Genomic DNA, 19,338 nt, shown 5'->3' with positions numbered 1-19,338 from the left:
CAGCTACAACATTTTATTGAGAATGTTTAACCCAGTATCTTATCCATCAGATAATAACCTCAGATATCCTTTTACTGGGATTTGTGTTGGAAGGCATTTGCATCACATAACAAGGAAGTAATATATATATATATATATATATATATATATATATATATATATATATATATATATGAATATAAACAATTACCCAAATAGGCACTATGTCCAAGTCTAAATAAAACGGAAGCACACAGATTTCGGAAGATGGTGGCGTAGGTAAAAGCCTGTACTTGCCGCCTCCCACGACCACATCAAAATTTTAACTAAAATACAGAACAATCATCATCCAGAACTGCTGGAAAGCTGGCTGAATGGAAGACCTACAATTATAGAAGTAAAGAAGAAAGCACACTGAAACCGGTAGGAGGTATGGAGGCACAGAACGGGCTGGCCTGGCACCCACTTTTTCAATCGGGAAGATCATCTCTGCAGAGGCCGCCTGGAGGAGCAAGGGGCCCAAGCCCCACACCAGATACCAGTCCAGGGTCCCAGAGCTGGGAAAAGAAGTCCCTACAGGGAAGTAAGAACAACAGGCTGTAAAAACCAATGCGGATTGGGGCTTAGTTAAACAGAGGCTGCTGGAGACCCAGCTGTTCCTCTTAAAAGACTAGCACCACGAACTAGACTTACAAGGTCTTGCTTCCTCTGAGTTCCAGCACCAGGGTGAGGCTCTGGCAAACACAGACACATACTAGGAGGAACTGGATTGTCTGGCATCAGGGCAGGAACTCGGAGACGGCTTTCTCCCAGACCAGTGATGGCGAACCTCTGACATGCGTCAGTGTCATTTCTGATGACACGCGGCCGCTGAGGCGGCCGCATGCCGAGGATGAAACATTTATGTTATTTAAACTATAAATATCGCGAAATAATGTTTTTTCCTCAACGTGACACACTACCTGAGTTATGCTCAGTTTTTTGGTGAAGTTTGACACACCAAGCTCAAAAGGTTGCCCATCACTGTCCCAGACCAATGTGCTTGCAAGGATCATTGTTCCTATGCTGGGACCTCCTAGGTCGCAGGGCTGACTGGCAGCCATTTATGTTTGCTCTAACCTGGTGATTCCCTAAGGCCCCACCTCCTACCAATTTACAACCCCACCCAACCTGTGTGCAGTGGCTTTTGCATATGAATGGCCTTTCCTTGCTCAGGCTAAAATCTCTCAAACAAGCTGCAACTGGGTCAGGGAGCCCCAAACCTATCAATAAAAGGCCCAAGTCCCAGCACCAGCACCAGCCTGCCTTGCTTCATAGTTGGGCCTCATCTGGGCACTTCCAAACCTGATACAAAGAAGATACAAAGAGGAGGAATCTCCAGATCTCTCTTTAACTCCTGCTTGGTGGCCTCAGGCAGGTGACTTTGCACCTCCCTGGAAAACCAAGAGCCAGTATACACAGTGGTCAGTGTCAGATCATACCAGATTACAGCTCTACACTTCCATAAGCGACACACTCAAGGGGCAGACTCAGTGAGCACCAAAGCCCCCCTGAAGCAAGTCCTGCTCCATAGAGGAGTCTCCTGCACAGTAGCTTTCCCAGTGTAGTCACAGCTGGTCCTCACAGCCAATTAGTCTGGAGGTCAATTCCTCCCAGTGACACCAACAACCATCAAGTCTCAACTACAACAACACTGTGCTCACAGCCCACAAAGGGGTGCACTTAGAGCTCCCAGCTCAGGTGACTGGGGAAGCTGAGCCACTGGGTCCTATAGAACACCTACTACACAAGGCCACTCTACCAACTCAAGGAGACATAGCAGCTCTACCCAATACATAGAAACAAACACAGGGAAGCAGCCAAAATGCGGAGACAGGGAGGCATGCTGCAAATAAAAGAAATGGGAGAGAGTAGACTACTGGATATAGAGTTCAAAACCACGGTTATAAGGTTACTCAAGAATCTTCTAGAAACCTCCAAAAAATGAAAAAGGACCAGTTAGAAATTAAGCATACACTGATTTGAAATATGAGGAAGCAAAAAACACCCAATCAGAAGAGCAAAAAGAAAAAGTAATCCAAAAATGTGAGGATGGTGTAAGGAGCCTCTGGGACAACTTCAAGTGTACCAACATTCACATTGTGCCAGAAGAAGAGAGAGCAAGACATTGAAAACCTACACTGAGTGGCCAGATTATTATGATCTCTGAATACATAATAATCTGGCCACTCAGTATATATATATACTAGTAGCCCGGTGCACAAAATTCGTGCACATTGAAAGGAAATTAATTAGATGAAATATTTTAATATTGCTATTTGCCCTTTCTCTATAATAAAAGTGTGAGAGATAAAAGGAAATGAGTACAATGTATATGAAAATAATACGTAATTTTATTAGTAACTAAACAATAACAAAATGATATAACAATAACAAACTCATAATATAAAAACAACATTGATGCAAATAATGACTGATAAAGTGATTAAACTTATTCTAATATCTTCCTGTATACCACATTAAGAGTAAAAACACTTTCAGAGTGCTTGACTAATTTCCCTTGAGATAAAGTATTTACAACTTTAACTTTAACGTAACATGCTCTTTGAACTCAAGAGAAAGCAACAGCCGTAACTGGTTTGGCTCAGTGGACAGAGCATCGCCCTGTGGACTGAAAGGTCCCAGGTTCGATTCCGGTCAAGGGCATGTACCTTGGTTGTGGGCACATCCCCCGTAGGAGGTGTGCAGGAGGCAGCTGATCGATGTTTCTCTCTCATCGATGTTTCTAACTCTCTATCCCTCTCCCTTCTTCTCTGTAAAAAAATCAATAAAATATTTTTTAAAAATAATTTTTAAAAAAAGAGAGAGAGAGAGAGAAAGCAACATATAACTGACCATGTCCAAAAACGGGTTCAGGTAGGAATATTCCTACTCTGTCTAGAGTTTGTCCTTGTGATTTATTAATAGTCATCACAAATGTTGGCATAACGGGAAACTATCTTTGAATTAATTTAAGTGAGTGGACAGTGTCAGATGGGGACAAATCAATTCTTGGAATCAGAACAATCTCTCCCTCTGCAGATCCTGTTAATATTTCAGCTTTGATAATGTTAGGTCACAAACTCGTTTGTACTATGGCCAATCGTATAGCATGGTGACACAAATATTCCCTCTGAAAAGAACTTTCCCACCAAATGCAACATTCAAATTAGCGCCAGCGAGAGCTTTATATGTATGGCACGTGTGCAAGTCGAAGTTTATTTTTAAATTTCCAGTGTGCGTCATGTGTACCGGTTGGTCGGATGGATGGACAAATGTCAGTCACTTAGCCTTTTATCTATACAGATTATGAGTCATGATTTTACCTTTTTAAAAAATTATCCTTTAATACCTCCAAAGCACAATGAGTAAGAATCTGAAGGTTTATGTGGCTTCTATTTGGTTTCTAGGACAAAGTTCTTTCCTTTACCCACCACTCACTTCTCTCCTTTTACTCTTGAATGTTAATTCCAACATAATTTTTGTAACACCTCTTGAAAAGGATCCCACCAAGTTTTTGATAGTCCACATGATAAAACTTACAGAAAAATATAGCATGAGACTTTCATTCGCTCACTAACTTCTTCATATAATTGTAATTCCTCAGTCTCTATAGAATGAAAAAGGAAAATAAAAGTGTCTTCTCTTATTCCAAGGCCTTTCTCAGTCAGGCAACCACAAAAAGAATGAGCCTACAATTCATGCCATGTAATCTCTATCAGGCATAATTCAAATCAAATCCCATCAGGCAAAGTCTGGGATAATTAAAATGTATAAGAGAACAGTGGTGACCTGGGGGAGAACTTATGAAACCTTGTCTCCTGCTTTTGCCGAATATTCTTTTTGTTATGCTAGACTCCAAGCCCCTATCCGGGACCTGGTCAGGCGACTGGCGGCGCTAACCCACGCCGCCTGCCCTGGTCCATCATCCCTAATAGGGACTTCGAGTCAGCTGCGGCTGGCATCTGGGACCTGGTCAGCCGGTTGGCGGCGCTAACCCACTCCGCCTGCCCTGGTCCGTCATCCCTGATAGGGGCTTTGAAGCCCCTATCCGAGCCCTGGTCAGCCAGCTACTGGTGCTAACCGCCTGCCCCAGTTCACCATCATTACTTGGATCCAACCCCCCCCCCCATCTTTGCTGGTTTAACGTGTATATTTGCTCCTGATTGGCTGGTGGGCGTGGCTGGTGGGCGTGGCTTATGGGTGTAGCGAAGGTGTGGTCAATTTGCATATTACTGTTTTATTAGGTAGGATATATGTTAGAGGCCCAGTGCATGAATTTGTGCATAGGTGGGGTCCGGCCAGCCTGGCCAGGGGGAGGGGATATGGGCAGTTGGCCAGCCTACCTTCTGATAGAACTCCTGGTTGAGAAGACAATTTGAATATTAGCCTTTTATTATATAGGATATACAATGAGTGGCCAGATTATTATGCATTCAGAGATCATAATAATCTGGCCATTCAGTGTATTTGAAGAAATAATGATAGAAAACTTCCCCTACCTAGTGAAAGAAATAGACTTGTAAGTCCAGGAACCACAAAGAGTCCCAAAAAAGAGAAACCCAAAGAGGACCACACCAAGACACATCATAACAAAAATGCCAAGGGCTAAAGACAAAGAGAGAATCTTAAAAGCAGCAAGAGAAAAGCAGTTAGTTACCTACAAGGGCGTGCCCATATGACTGTTAGCTGATTTCTCAACAGAAACTATGCAGGCCAGAAGGGAGTGGCAAGAAATATTTAAAGTGATGAATAGCAAGGATCTACAACCAAGATTATTCTACCCCTCAAAGCTATCATTTAGAATTGAAGGTCAGATAAAGAGCTTCACAGACAAGAAAAATCTAAAGGAGTTCATCACCACCAAACCAGTATTATATGAAATGTTGAAGGGTATTCTTTAAGAAGAGAAAGAAGAAGAAAAAGAAAAGATCAAAAATATGAACAAATACATACCTATCAACAATTGAATCTAAAAATCAAAATAAATGAATAAAAAATCTAATGAACAGACTAAACTGGTGAATAAAATAGAATCAGAGGCATGGAAATGGAACAGATTGATGATTCTCAGAGAGAAGGGGGGGACGGGAAAAGATTAAACAAAGATCTTTTATGCATATATGCATTACCTATGGACACAGACAATAGGGTGGTGAAGGACTGGGGTGGGGCGGGAACCGGGTGGAGGGGAACAATGAGCAGGGGAAAAAGAGGGACTTCTGTAATCCTATATAATAAAGAAGTAATATGCAAATTCACCATCACTCCAACACACAAGATGGCCACCCCCATGTGGACACAAGATGACCACCACAGATGGCCAGCAGGGGAGGGTAGTTGTGGGCGATCAGGCCAGCCAGGGGAGGACAGTTTGGGGGAACTCAGGCCTACAGGGGAGGGCAGTTTGGGGGAACCAGGCCTGCAGGGGAGGGCAGTTGGGGGGGACCAGGCCTGCAGGGGAGGGCAGTTGGGAGGGACCAGGCCTGCAGGTGAGGGCAGTTGGGGGACCAGGCCAGCAGGGGAGAGCAGTTAGGGGTGACTGGGCCAGCAGGGGAGAGCAGTTAAGGGCAACCAGGCTTGCAGGGGAGGGCAGTTGGGAGTGACCAGGCCTGCAGGGGAGGGCAGTTAGGGGTGACCAGGCCAGCAGAGGAGGGCAGTTGGGGGCGACCAGGCCTGCAGGGGAGGACAGTTAGGGGCAACTGGACTGGCAGGGGAGAGTAGTTAAGGGCAACTTGGCCGGCAGGGGAGGGCAGTTAGGGGTGACCAGGCCAGCAGAGGAGGCAGTTAGGGGCAATTGGGCTGGCAGGGGAGGGCAGTTAGGGGCGACCAGGCTGGCAAGGGAGGGAAGTTAGGGGTGACTTGGCCAGCAGGGGAGGGCAGATAGGGGTGACAAGGCCGGCAGGGGAGTGGTTAGGGGGTGATCAGGCTGGCAGGCAGAAGCAATTAGGGACAATCAGGCAGGCAGGCAGGTGAGTGGTTGGGAGCCAGCAGCCCTGGATTGTGAGAGGGATGTCCGATTGCCTGTTTAGGCCCGATCCCACTTCGGGCAATCGGACATCCTTTGAGGGGTCCCAGATCGGAGAGGGTTCATGTTGAGCTGAGGGACACCCACCCCCCCACCCCGTGCACGAATTTCGTGCACCAGGCCTCTAGTAATCTCAATAAAGATTACACACACACACACACACACACACACACACACACACACACACACAATGGAAGCACTTTATTCCTTTCTTTCCCTAATGAAGCAACATGGCATACAATATAGGACTACACCTTAGAATCAATGTCTTAATTTCTTTTCCTTTCAGCCACTTAATTTGCCTATATTTTGCCCGTCTTGCTTATAAAACAGATGTAATAACATTGTTACCTTCCAGGGGACTTATGTAAATTAATGAATATGGCTATAAAACATTTTGCACACATGAAGTGTTACATAAATACTTACTAATTCCTTGAATGTGCTCATTATATTGCCTACTTTGAACCTTAATATTTGCTTATAACTCTACACTTCAGATTTCCCCAAGGAAGAAATTCCAACTTTACTTGCCTGTGGCTTTATAGACACTTCTTTATATAAGCAAATTCCAATTCAACAGGACGCAGAACCAGGAACAAACACAACTAACCGAAAACCAAGCGGTATTCACAAATGCTCGAAGTCTGTGCATGTACTAAATGCACCTTAGTAACAGTTAAGCACATTCACTCAGCATTTCTAGTTAGGGTCTGTACCAGCAATGAATGACTTACAGAGTTACGTACAAAAAATTAGAGGTTCACAATATAATCTCATGACTCTCAAATTCTCTGCTTAAATAGACCAGTCATTTGTTATGCATTGCAAAATTTTTATTCCAGCTCTCATTACAGTATCATTTATAATAGGTACAACATTGATTAATCTGAGCTACAAATAATAGCTTTCCTCCAAGAAAACTAAAAGTAGCTAAAGCAATTTCTGGTGAGATTTAATAAAATCAGTAAACCAACTGAGTATATTTCAAACGTAAGTGTGCTATTCTACCCACAAGAATCTATAAAAGATTTCCAGTTAAAAATCTTATGACAGTGCAGAGAACTTTAAGACAGCCAATTTTAAAAGCATATCCTTATAATTTAGGGGAAATAGTGCCTCATTAATTATATAAGGTAAATATTCTTTCTATGTAGTGAGTTTATTGAATTTGTAAAGAAGAAAGCAATGATGACATGCCACTAAACAAGCACTATATTCTTCATTTCACTGCAGTCTCACTTCCTGAGTGTTAATTGCACTGGCTTCAAAAGCATCTGGTAGGTATTGCCTTGAATAACCAAAGAGACCATCTCCTGGCACTGGGGAGCCTGGGGAGCTGCCACCACTGTTCCCTCTGAATACAGCTCAACAGAACCAGCTGGGACACAGCTGCAGCCCAGCTGTCAGCTTTGATTTCCTATGGCTGCACTAAAACCAATCACCCCAGCTTGATCACGTGATAATGAAATCTGAATGACTATGGCTAAGACTCACAACATTAAACATTTTTAATTCACCAAGAATTCAGAAAGACTATCTGCATAGAGAATTATGTTTGTGGCTATGTCATCACATATCCTTATGTACATTTGGTCACCTCATTTGAGGGCAGGCAGACAAAAGGACTGATTATATTTTGTAAAGGGAATAAATATATTATATTGTCCAGATAAAGAAGAGAAATATATTATTAAGGCCTTTTATTGACATAAATGCCATTAAGAGCAAGCAATCATGTCAACACTCAGAAAAATACTTTCTCACCACAACTCATCGACCATAAGCTCCCAAGAGAAGGGAACACAGCTTACCAATTTTCCTGACATCAGTCCTTCCCCAGTGCCTAGCATACAAACAGGTATTCAATAAATGCATTCTGAATGAATGAGAAAAGTTATACAATAGTTAAATCTCAAACTAGGTGACTCTGGGACAAGTCTGATTATATGAATCTTCATGTGATGCAGAAACAATAAGTAGAATATTCCTAATTTCCATAGACTGTCCCTTCCAACTATCCTCTCACAGAATGAGCACTCGAGAACTTCCTAATTATACAGCAGAATATTTTTAGTATCTACACTGGATTATAACCAGAAGGAAAAGGAAGTAAACGTCATTTTAAAGATGGGGAACCTTGCTGATGCCTCTGATCGGACGTCGGCCCATTTACTCTGTGGAGTGTAGGACCTGTGATCAATGGGAGCTTATTCATATATAGCAGGTCCTGGAACGTTTAGTTCAACGTCTCCTGGAGACCTGGGTCCAAGTACCCCAGGAGCGGTGACCCAATATACACTGTGATAAGGAAGGACTGTAGCTGGTCACACTATGATGGAGTGATTCCTTAATCTCAGCCAAAGAAGAGGCTGTATTTTGAATGAGAAAAATAAAGAAGGGATTGAGGGGATAAGCAAGTGAGATCTCAAAGGAAGGCAGTTGAGATTGGGCCTGAATGAATTATGGAAGACCATTGTTTAAAAAAGGGTCAAAATGTAAACACTGAATGTAAGCAGGGCCTCCAGAGACTAAGGCTGTACGAGTGCACTGTTATACGAGGATTCCTAACTTTGAATGCTAACTGAATTTCCTGTATGAGGTTATGCTGTACATAGGTTATGCTTCAATAGTAAACCCTTTTGGGGTTTTAAAAAAATTCCTTTAGTCCTGGCTGGTTTGTCTCAGTGGTTAGAGCATCAGACCATGGACCAAAGGGTCGCAGATTCAATTCCCGGTCAAGGGCAGGTACCCGGGTTTCAGGTTCAATCCCCAGCTCTGGTTGGGAGGCAACCAATTACAACCAAGTGATGTGTCTCTCACATTGATCTCTCTCTCTCTCTCTCTCTCTCTCTCTCTCTCAAACCCCCCCCCCCCTCCACTCCACTCTCTTTAAAAATTCAATGGAAAACATATCCTCAAGTGAGGATTAACAAAACAAAACAACAACAAAATTCCTTTAAAGGCAGTTCCATGTGTAACACTGTATGGCTAAAATCCTACTATGAACTACCATCTAGCAGGAAGGTGGGAAGGTCAGCATAGCAGAGCTTTGGGGTAAAATAGAAGAGCACATGCCCAAACAATGAGCAATGAGGTCTTGTGGGGTGGGGAGGAGCATCACCTGGTAACATACCTTGAGTGCCTGGGAAGTACAGAGCAGTCACAAAGCAAGGCTTAAAAAAGTTGGGATACTTATCACCTCAGGTGACCATCTGCTTTGAGTCTGTTTGGGGGTGCAACTGCTCCCCTCTTGCTGGTAGCCTTTTCAGGGGACCCTGGTGGCACCTCTGGCAACCTTCAGTATTTTGACAGGGGAAAAAAGGTCTGGGTAAAGGAAGTGGTTTGATTTGTAATTTAGCCAAAACCAAAGTACTTAAAAAAGGCATTGTAGTGGGATTGTGCTGTATTTACCTCTAAGAAAAGAAAGAACTGCCACCCATTTGATATGTGCAAAGAGGCCTTGAAAGCAGACACCCACTCGCCAAGAGCAAATAATAATTTCAGGTGGATGAACTGAAGAGACAGGCAACAGCACAACCGCAGGAGAGCTCTGGTGCATGTACATTTGCTTGCTTTTTAAGCCACTGATATCCTGTTTCTGAAAATGTGTTCCCAGCCTCTATTCTCCTCTAATAGAACCCAATCAGTTTCTGGCGGCTCTTTCCCAAACAGCTGTCTTTCATTTAATTTCATTTAGTGTGCAAACCGTTTCATGTTGCACGCACAAGCACACTGTGAAGAATTCATTTTCTCTAGTTTCCTGGCGACGATAAAAGAATTTAATAATGAAAAAAAAAGTTGAACTTTGGCCTGAAATGTTGCCGTCCTGCTGGAACGGTGAATTATACGAGTGGAAGTGATCCAAAGGTTATTTGGTCCACCCCCTGCCATGCAAAAAGAGCCTAAACAGATCCTTTCATGTAATGATCTGACTTGTCCTTTTAAAATCTTGTAAGAAAAATTCTACATTCTCACTAAATAAATTTGGTCCAGACCTTGATAATTTGAAAAATGAACTTCCCTGGGGATAAATGCAGGGGTGGGGGGAGGAAATAGAACTCACGAATTGGAACGAGTCAGAACATAGAATTAAACACATGTATGATCCTAGTATGTACATACTGGAGAATGTCAGGAAAGATTTTTGTAAAGAAGGCTGTATTCTTGAAGGAGTTTAAAAGTCATGAATTCAAATTCTTCCAATGCTATTCTAAGATACATTTCTTTTATCTCCAAAATGGGTATTAACATTTATTTCGCTCTTACTATATTTCAGGCACTATTCTAAGTGTTTACATGTATTAACTTAGAGAAATGCTTATATTATAGAGCTATATCCTAATATATAAAAAGCCAGGGGCCGTCACAACCGAAATAACCACATGGACGACCGAACAGCAGGCTGCCATGGGGCGACAAGGCCAGCAGGGGGTTAGTGAGGGACAACCAAACAACTGAACAAGCAGGCTGCGTGGGGCGACCAGGCCAGCAAGAGGGTTAGTGAGAAACGACCAAATGACTGAACAGCAGGCTGCACGGGGCGACCAGGCTGGCAGGGGGGCAGTTGGGGGCAACCAGGCTGGTGGGAGGGCAGTTGGGGTGACCAGGTTGGCGGAGGGGGGCAGTTGGAGGTGACCAGGCTGGCCGGTGGGGCAGTTGGGGGCAACTAGGTGAGCAGAGGGGCAGTTGGGGGTGACCAGGCTGGCAGGGGGGGCAGTGAGGGGTGACCAGGCCTGCAGGGGTGGGCAGTTGAGGGCAACCAGGCTGGCAGGGGGGCAGTTGGGGGCGACCAGGCCAGCGGGGGGGGGCAGTTGGGGGCAACCAGGCCAGCAGGGGGAGGCAGTTAGGGGCGATCAGGCAGGCAGGCAAGTGAGCAGTTAGGAACCAGCAGTCCCGGATTGTGAGAGGGATGTCCGACTGCCGATTTAGGCCCGATCCCTGGGATTGGGCCGGCAGTCAGACATCCCCTGAGGGGTCCCGGATTGGAGAGGGTGCAGGCTGGGCTGAGGGGACCCCACCCCCTTGCACGAATTTCATGCACTGGGCCTCTAGTAGATAAATAAAAGAATGTACCTAATGTGCTTAGCACAATCCTTATCTATAATAATAAAAGGGTATTATGCTAATTAGACTGGACGTCATTCCGAATGTCCTCCCTGATGAAGCCAGGGCCAGATGGAAGCCAGCCTGGGTCCCGGGTGCCTGTGAGCAGCCCAAGGGAGCCAGCCCGGGTCCCTGGTGCCTGCAGGTGGCCCGAGGGAAGCCAGCCCGGGTTCCTGGTGCCTGAAGGTGGCTGGAAAAGGGAAGCAGCCTGGGTCCTGCGTGCCAGAGGTAAGTCGGTGCTGGCAGCTGGGGGAAAGGAAGGTCTACTCCTGCACCAATTTTCATGCATCGGGCCTCTAGTCCTATATAATAAAAGAGTAATATGCAAATCGACTGAATGGCAGAACAGCCACCAGGGGGCAGACACTCAATGCAGGAGCTGCCCCCAGCCCACAGGCCCCGATCACCTGCCGGCCAACCTCTCGGTTCCTTCCCCCAGCCGGCAGGCTCTGATTGCCCGATGGCGAACAGGGAACCGGGGGTGAGTGGTGGCGGATGCAGGCGGTGCCAGGCCAAGGCCCCCGCCCCGCCAGTCGCCTCACACACAGAGGGCGACTGGTGGCGGGGGAGGGGCTGGCTGCCAGCAGCTGGGGAAGATGGCTCTGATTGCAGGCCAGACCTAGGGACCATACCCGTGCACGAATTTCATGCGTCGGGCCTCTAGTGTTCAATAAATGGTAATAATTCTTATTCCTTCTTTTGTTCATGAAAACCTAACTTGACATCAATAAGACTTTGGCACCCAAAGACCTAAAAAAACGAAACTAAAATAAGTTATGCCACTTTGTTCCCTTCCCACTTCCTTTCCATCCAATGTAGGAAACGATCGAGATAAACATGAAAAAGGAGGAAATTCCGTTTTGTCCTTCACCTAAGCAGGGTGGTAAGAGGAGAGGACTGGAATAGTGTGTACCTTCTGATTTCTTTCAGCACAGTTAAGAATCTCCTCATCCTCCACTTCTTTTTTCAACCCCCTGAAGCTCATTGTACCTCTCTCTGAGTTTCTAACCCATCTCAAATGCCAAAGGTGCCTCAAAAACAGGCCAGCTGTCCCTGTACACCCCTCTGCCCTTAAACTTCCACCTTCCACAGAAGACACACTAAACTTACTTCTTCCATTTCTTACTAGCTCCTGAACATAACAGTCCTTGGGAACAACAGGCATCTAGTTATGAACTTTAGCAAAATCTGGTGTTAAAGACTCTCATACTTAAGGCTCAGCATCTCTCCAGGTTATAAAGCCAGACTTCTGACACAACGTGAACCCAAGGGTGACTACAAAGCTGCTTGTCCAAAGGATTTTTCCCTATTTGGGGAAGAAATATTAAGTAGAGAAGAATAATTTGCTTCAGGTTGAATATATACAACATCTACCTCAGATAATAATAGGGGAAAATTAATGAGAAAACAAAATTAACCTTCCAAAGGAAATTAATTTTAAAAAATTTAAAGCACAGCCCTAGCCGCTCAGTGGACAGAGCGTTGGCCTGAGGACTGAAAGGTCCTGGGTTTGATTCCAGTCAAGGGCACATACCTGGTTGCAGGCTCCTCCCCGGCCCGGGCCCTGGTCTGGGCTCGTGCAGGAGGCAACCAATCGATGTGTTTCTCTCACATCGATGTTTCTCTCTGTCCTTTCCTCTCTCTTTCACTCTCCCTAAAAATCAATGGAAAAATTTCCTCAGGTGAGGATTAACAACAACAACAAAAATTTAGAGCACAATTTTCCTGATAGTGAAAACTGGTAAACTCTGGAATGAGTTATCTAAGAGGTTTTTAAAATTACTTAAGACTGGTCATTTCCTAGGATGATTTTAGCTAAAGCATTCTGTTAGGAAGAAGAGGGTGAATGATAGCTCAAGATCCCATTCAATTCCAGGATGGTGAAATAATTAAAATGTGTTTTTAGCATGAAACCTCTTTGTTTAGAAACTCAGGTGAACAAACAGCCACATAGAAAAGTTGAATAATCTATGTTAGTTTAAGTAAGATGATCACATACTAATCTAGGTTCAAAACTGCTTTGAAGAATAGAAAATAAATTTTTTTTTTTAATATGCCAACCGCCAGTGGGGCCACTGAAAGCAACAACTATAGGGTCAGTCAGGAATTGGGGAGGTAAATTTGGAGGTTGCTATCACTTGAATTGGGCAGAAAGAATTGATTACAATGAACAATTCAAATGTGCTGGAAATGACACTGCTTTAGAGAATCCTCTCCAAATATATCAAGGACTTGCCAGGCAATGGCAACAGGGATGTCAGCATTCAGTTTGACAAGAGGCTAACAGATAACCTATTTTAAAAGGGAAGACCAGAAATGAAATTGGTGATGCCAATGCCTGGTGTTATCAAGCATTGCCACTCACTCTGTCCTGCCCAGCATGTGCGGCCATCCCCAGCAAGGAGGCCTGGGCCAGATCCCACATTCAGAACCATGGCTCCTTGCTGTCTACACTCCAGCCCCAAATAACTAGTTTCTTTATCCAATCATTTGGATACGAGGGAATATTGTCTAGCAATTCAGCAGAAGATCCCAGGCACACCCTGGGAAAATGCACTGGGACTATCAATGGAAAAGAACTATTCCCCAGCAAAGATTATCTTCTCTTCCTACCAAGTTCCTTATTTCTCTCAGAAAATGCTGTTTCCTGTCATACGATACTTTGAGTTGGACACACACTTCTCAGTAGCACCATGCCAGGACATTCAAGAAATATGGTAAAATCTACTTCAATTCCACATTTACAAGTAAAAGAGACATGTCTGAATTCATCCCATGAGCTGGGCTCACAGCCACATTATAAAAGTCATATTCAACCTGCCTGCACTTTATCAAACCATGAACATTTTTACACTGCACCCACACCCCCACCCCAACTGCTCAAAGACTCTTCTGGTCTGGCCATGGAGCATTTCAAGTGTGTGACCATCAAGTGCCATGGCCACAAAAATAGCAGTTTCTTTTTTTCTTTTTTATGTTTTTATTTATTTTAGAGAGAGAGGAAGGGAGACAGATAGAAACATCGATGAGAAAGAAACATCGACTGACTGCCTCCTGCACACCTCCTACTGGGTTTTGAGCCCACAATCTAGACATGTGCCCTGACCGGGAATTGAACTGGTGACCTTTTGGTTCATGGGTTGATGCTCAATAACTGAGCCACACTGGCCAAGCAAATAAACAAAACAAAAAAAAGCAATGTCTAAATCAAATTCATACTCTTGAAAATAAACACATTTTACATTTCGAAGTGACACAGTTAAAACAATATGCCACTCTTGGTTTGAAATTAATATAACATTAAGATTTCTAAAAAAGGGATCAAGCCCAGCTGGTGTGGCTCAGTGGTTGAGTGTTGACCCATGAATCAGGTGGTCACAGTTTAACTTCAGGTCAGGGCACATGCAGGGTTTGCGGGCTCCATCCCCAGTAGGGGGCGTGCAGGAGGCAGCTGATCAATGATTCTCTCTCATCATTGATGTTTCTACCCATCTCTCCCTCTCCCTTCCTCTCTCTGAAAGGATCAAGAAGGAAGTATAAAGAAAATTACATCATAATGTTCTTTTGTAGTTTTTGCCTGTGTAATAAGGTTAGTTGGTATAAAGTAAGCCAACAGAAAAAGATAAAAATAAAGATTAAAGGTCCTCGTGAATAATAAAAAGTCTATTTTCCATTGTACTCAAATCGAAATAATTCAAACAGAAATAGGTAATTCATTTGAATCCAAACCCCCAAAACCAAAGTAATAGCTTTTTAAAAATACATATAACGGTTTTATTGAGAAGTAATCCACATACCATAAAATTCACTTTTTCAAAGTATATAATTCAGTATTTTTTCATATACTCACAGTTTTGTGACCATCATCAATACCTCAGTGCAGAACATTTTCATTACCCCCAAAAGAAACTCATTAGTAGACACTGACCATATTTCTCTCTATCTAGATCCTTGCAACCACTAATCTATTTACTGTCTATGGATTTGCCTATTCTGGACATTTCATACAAATGGAATCATACAATATGTAGCTGTGTGTGACTAGCCTCTTTCATTTAACATAATGTTGCAGCATGTATCAATACTGTATTCCTTTTCGTTGGCAAATACTATTCCACTGTATAGATATACCACCTCATGTGTTTATGCACTCAGGAGCTGACAGACATTTGAGTTGTTCCCACTTTTGGGCTATTATGAATAATGTTGTTTTGAATATTCATTTAAAAAATTTTGTGGACATGTTTTCAATTCTCTTAGGCACAGACCTAGGTGTGGAACTGCTAGGTCATATGCTAATTCTATGTTTAACTTTTTGAGTTTTCCAAAGTGGCTGCACCATTTTACACCCCCACTAGCAGAGCATGAGAATTTCAATGTTCCCACACCTCATTATCACTTATTATAGGCTGTCTTTTTCATTGAAGCCATCCTAATAGTGTAAAGTGATATCATAGTTTTGATTTATATTTCACCAATTACTAATTCTGTTGAGCATCTTTTCATCTGCTTATTGATCTGTATGTATTCTTTTAAAAAACGTCTATTCAAATGTCTTATCTGTTTTTATTTGGGTTGTTTATCTTTTTATTGTTGTGTTCTAAGAGTTCTTTATGTTTTCTGCATACTAGATCCTTATCAGATGTAAAATTTGCAATTATTTTTTCCCATTCTGTGGGCTGTCTTTTCACTTTCTTGATAATGTGCTTTGAACCACAACATTTTTCATTTTATGAAGTTCTATTTTTTTTTTTACTTGGGTTTCTTATGCTTTTGATGTTTTACCTAAAAAAACAGTGCTCAATCTAAGATCATGAAGATTTACACATATGTTTTCTTCTAAGAATTTTATAACTTACATTTAAGTGTCTAATTCATTTGGTATGTGGTGTGAAGTAGGGGGTTCAACTTTACTCTTTTTTAATATATATATATTTTATTGATTTCAGAGAGGAAGGGAGAGGGGGGGAAAGAGAGAGAGAGAGAGAGAGAGAGAGAGAGAGAGAGAGAGAGACAGACATCAATGTTGAGAGAGAATCATTGATTGGCTGCCTCCTGCACACCCCACACTGGGGATCAAGCCCACAACCCCAGCATGTGCCCTTGACTGGAATCCAACCCAGGACCCTTTAGTCCACAGGCTGACGCTCTATCCACTGAGCCAAACTGGCTAGGGCTCAACTTTACTCTTTTGCATGTGGCTGTCCAGTTGTCCCAGTACTATTTATTGAAGAGACTATTCTTTCCTCCACTTAATTGTCTTAGTAACCTTGTCAAAACTCAATTAACCATAAATAAAAGTTTATTTGTAGATTCTCCATTCTAATCCATTGATCCATATTTCTAGCCTATACCAGCACCACACTATTTGAATTACTGTAGCTTTGTAGTAAGCTTTGAAATTAGAAGGTGTGAGTCCTCCAACGTTGTTCTTTATAAAATTGTTTTGGCTATTCTGGGTTTCAATGAATTTTAGGGTCAGCTGCAATTCTGATAAGGGTTGTGTTGAATCTATAGATCAATTTAGGGAATATTTCCACTTTAACAATATTGAGTTTTCTGATCATGAGCATGATATTTCTTTCCATTTATTTAAGCTTTTTAATTGTTTCAACAATATTTCATAGTTCTCAGTGTATAAACCTTACAAATTTTTTAGTTTAAATTTATTCCTAGGTATGGTGTTATTTTTTTATGCTCAACGTATTAGGTTTTACTGTCTCTTCTAGCTTTCTTGAAGCACCAAGGTTAAAAAGGAATAATTACATCCATAGCCAAGCATGTATAGACTAATACTGGATGTTTATAAACATCTTTAATGAAGAAGGAAATAGTACTGGTTATCATGAGGCAGTAGAATGGAGCAGAATGCAGACCAGAATCAAATGAGACGGGTTCAAACTAAATCATGATCACATACAAGCTGCAGAATGCTGGAAAAAGTTCTCCTTCTCTAGCCTCAGCTGTTTCATTTAAAAATTAAGACAGAATCTACCTTGTACAATTTGTAGATTAGAAACAATATATGAAACATAGCTTCTTAAGGGTTTTATCTTATTCACTGCTATATCATTAGCCCTACATCAATGCCTGGGCATAGAAAGTACTAAATAAATAATTACTAAATGAATTAACAAAACATCTGATATAGTATCTAGCAAAATTAAGGGCTTAATAAATGACAGCAATAGTTATAATCATCATTTTCATGAGATGATCAACATTAGCATAAATAACCTAATGTTCCAAAGAAGTAATAAGTAAACCAAATTACAGTGATACCATAACTTGAATGAAGTGAAAGTACAAATAAATGTAGCCAGAAATGATGCAAATCTGATAAGAACAAAAGAAAACTTTAACACCAATGTGGCAGTTCATCTTTTGCTTACTTGCTATTGTTGAATATGGGAAAGTCTAAAAAACATTGTGTCAGATATGGGGAAATGTTCAAGTTTTGATACAACAACTGGAAATAAAAAAGTACCACGTCTATATTATCCTAGTTATAAGATAAATACATTAACAGTGCTAAGAAGTACTCTAATTTTTTAAAAATAGAATGGAATGTCCCTGAGGTTCTCTGTAAAGTTTATTTTTTTCAAAAAGAAAGAAAGGTAAGTAAGAAAGATAAAAAGAAAAAGAATCCATTAATATGCCAGGCTAAAAACATCCAGTTTCTCGGTTCTTATAGTTTCTTAAAACTTCATGGAAGCATTTATAAACATAGGGAAAAAGGACAAAAACTAATGCTGAAACCAAAATTCAAGTCAAGCTGCCATGTGCAGCCTCTAAAAATGCCTTCTGATGTTTCCACAGGCTGCTTTTTCATTTCCTGTAGTTTTATCTTCTGAAAAGATCACGAGGGAGCTACTGCTTTACATTTAAGACTGGCAATAAGACGGAGGCACTCTAAACTTGATGCTCCTCATTACTAATTGGTTTGAAAACCAATATTTTCCCACCTCTTTCATTCCCATTGCTGCAAATCCAAGAAAGATGATTTTAGAAACTGTCACAAATAGGATAAAGAAATAATAAGATCGACAGAGGACCAATAAATAGAAGCTCTGTAATCCTGTCTTAACATGCTAAAGCTTGCTGCTGTGATTTTAAAGCTACTTGTCCCATCAAACAAAAGTAGCTGCTCTCTTTGATAGACATGATTTAAAGGACCTTTATTAATATGATAAAAGCAAAAATCTACTGACTATTTCAAATAACACTTTAAGGTTAGATAAGATATTTGGAGTCTGAAATTAAATTCCAAATATTTTTATCCTGGTATGCTCTGTGATGATTTGAGTTTTCTTTTTATCTTTTTAAAAATAATAAGACCAATTAATTTTGTAACTTTTAAATAATGCATGGACATACTAAACATATATATGTTATAACATGTTATATATAACATATATATATATATATATATATATATATATATATATATATTAGCTAACAAATAGTATAAAATAAATGTAAAATTCTCCTGCTCTTACCCACAGACCCGTATCCCTACTCCCCCAAAGAAATCACTCTTAGCTATACCTTATTAACAACCTGAAATTTTCCATACATTGGCGAGTATAACCAATCATACATACACAAAAGAAAGTGCAATTCTACTACTGATAAATATAAACAATCTCCTTTATTAAAACATAAAATTATGCATATACCTAATTTTTTATAATTATCTGTATATGATTACAATATAGTAATTAGAGAACCTAGGTGCTTGAAGCAATTTTGGAGAACATTTGCCAATCTCCTTGTTTTATAGTTCAGGAAACTGAAACTCGGTTAATTAGCTAACTTGTTCAAAGTTAACTCCCAGAGCTATTCCTAACTCACTACTGGAGTGTTTTCTTCCTTGCATGATTTTAAAAGCATTATTATCTCCTAATGGACCTTAGAACATCTTTCTCAAACGGAAAAATAAACTTCCTGAAGTTTAGTTTAAATTGAAGAAGATACAAAATGTTAAAGTCTCTCCCACTGTTTCACTCCTCTCACTCTATCATTCCGTTTCATCCAAAACAGGAGTTCTGCCTCCCAGGCCGGCTCAACAGCCCTATGCACATCTGAAGTCTTATGGAAACAAGTGAAAATAAATTGGAAACCTTATGAATTTAGCTAACTCCTGTGCAAGTACAGTAAAATGATGGATTTGATTTTCTCGGTTG

General features: G+C 41.5%; 1 protein-coding gene across 5 annotated transcripts in view; it reads right to left on the bottom strand.

Annotated features, from left to right (window-relative positions):
• The window catches only part of RAD51B (RAD51 paralog B), a 514,016-nt gene that overhangs the window by 330,576 nt on the left and 164,102 nt on the right, over positions 1-19,338 (bottom strand). The window contains exon 8 of one of the 5 annotated variants that reach the window (XM_079768334.1): positions 230-552. The exons of the other annotated variants lie outside the window; for them this stretch is intronic. Within the exon in view, the coding sequence (XP_079624460.1) occupies positions 463-552 (90 nt within the window). The 3' untranslated portion in view covers positions 230-462. Of the gene's footprint in view, positions 1-229; positions 553-19,338 lie in introns of those variants that run through there. 5 annotated transcript variants of the gene reach the window in all.

Source organism: Cnephaeus nilssonii (genome assembly GCF_951640355.1).
Source record: "Cnephaeus nilssonii genome assembly, chromosome: 4".
In the NCBI taxonomy this organism is placed as follows: domain Eukaryota; kingdom Metazoa; phylum Chordata; class Mammalia; order Chiroptera; family Vespertilionidae; genus Cnephaeus; species Cnephaeus nilssonii.
Note: the sequence above shows the minus strand (reverse complement) of the source record. Positions and strands in the feature narration are given on the sequence as shown.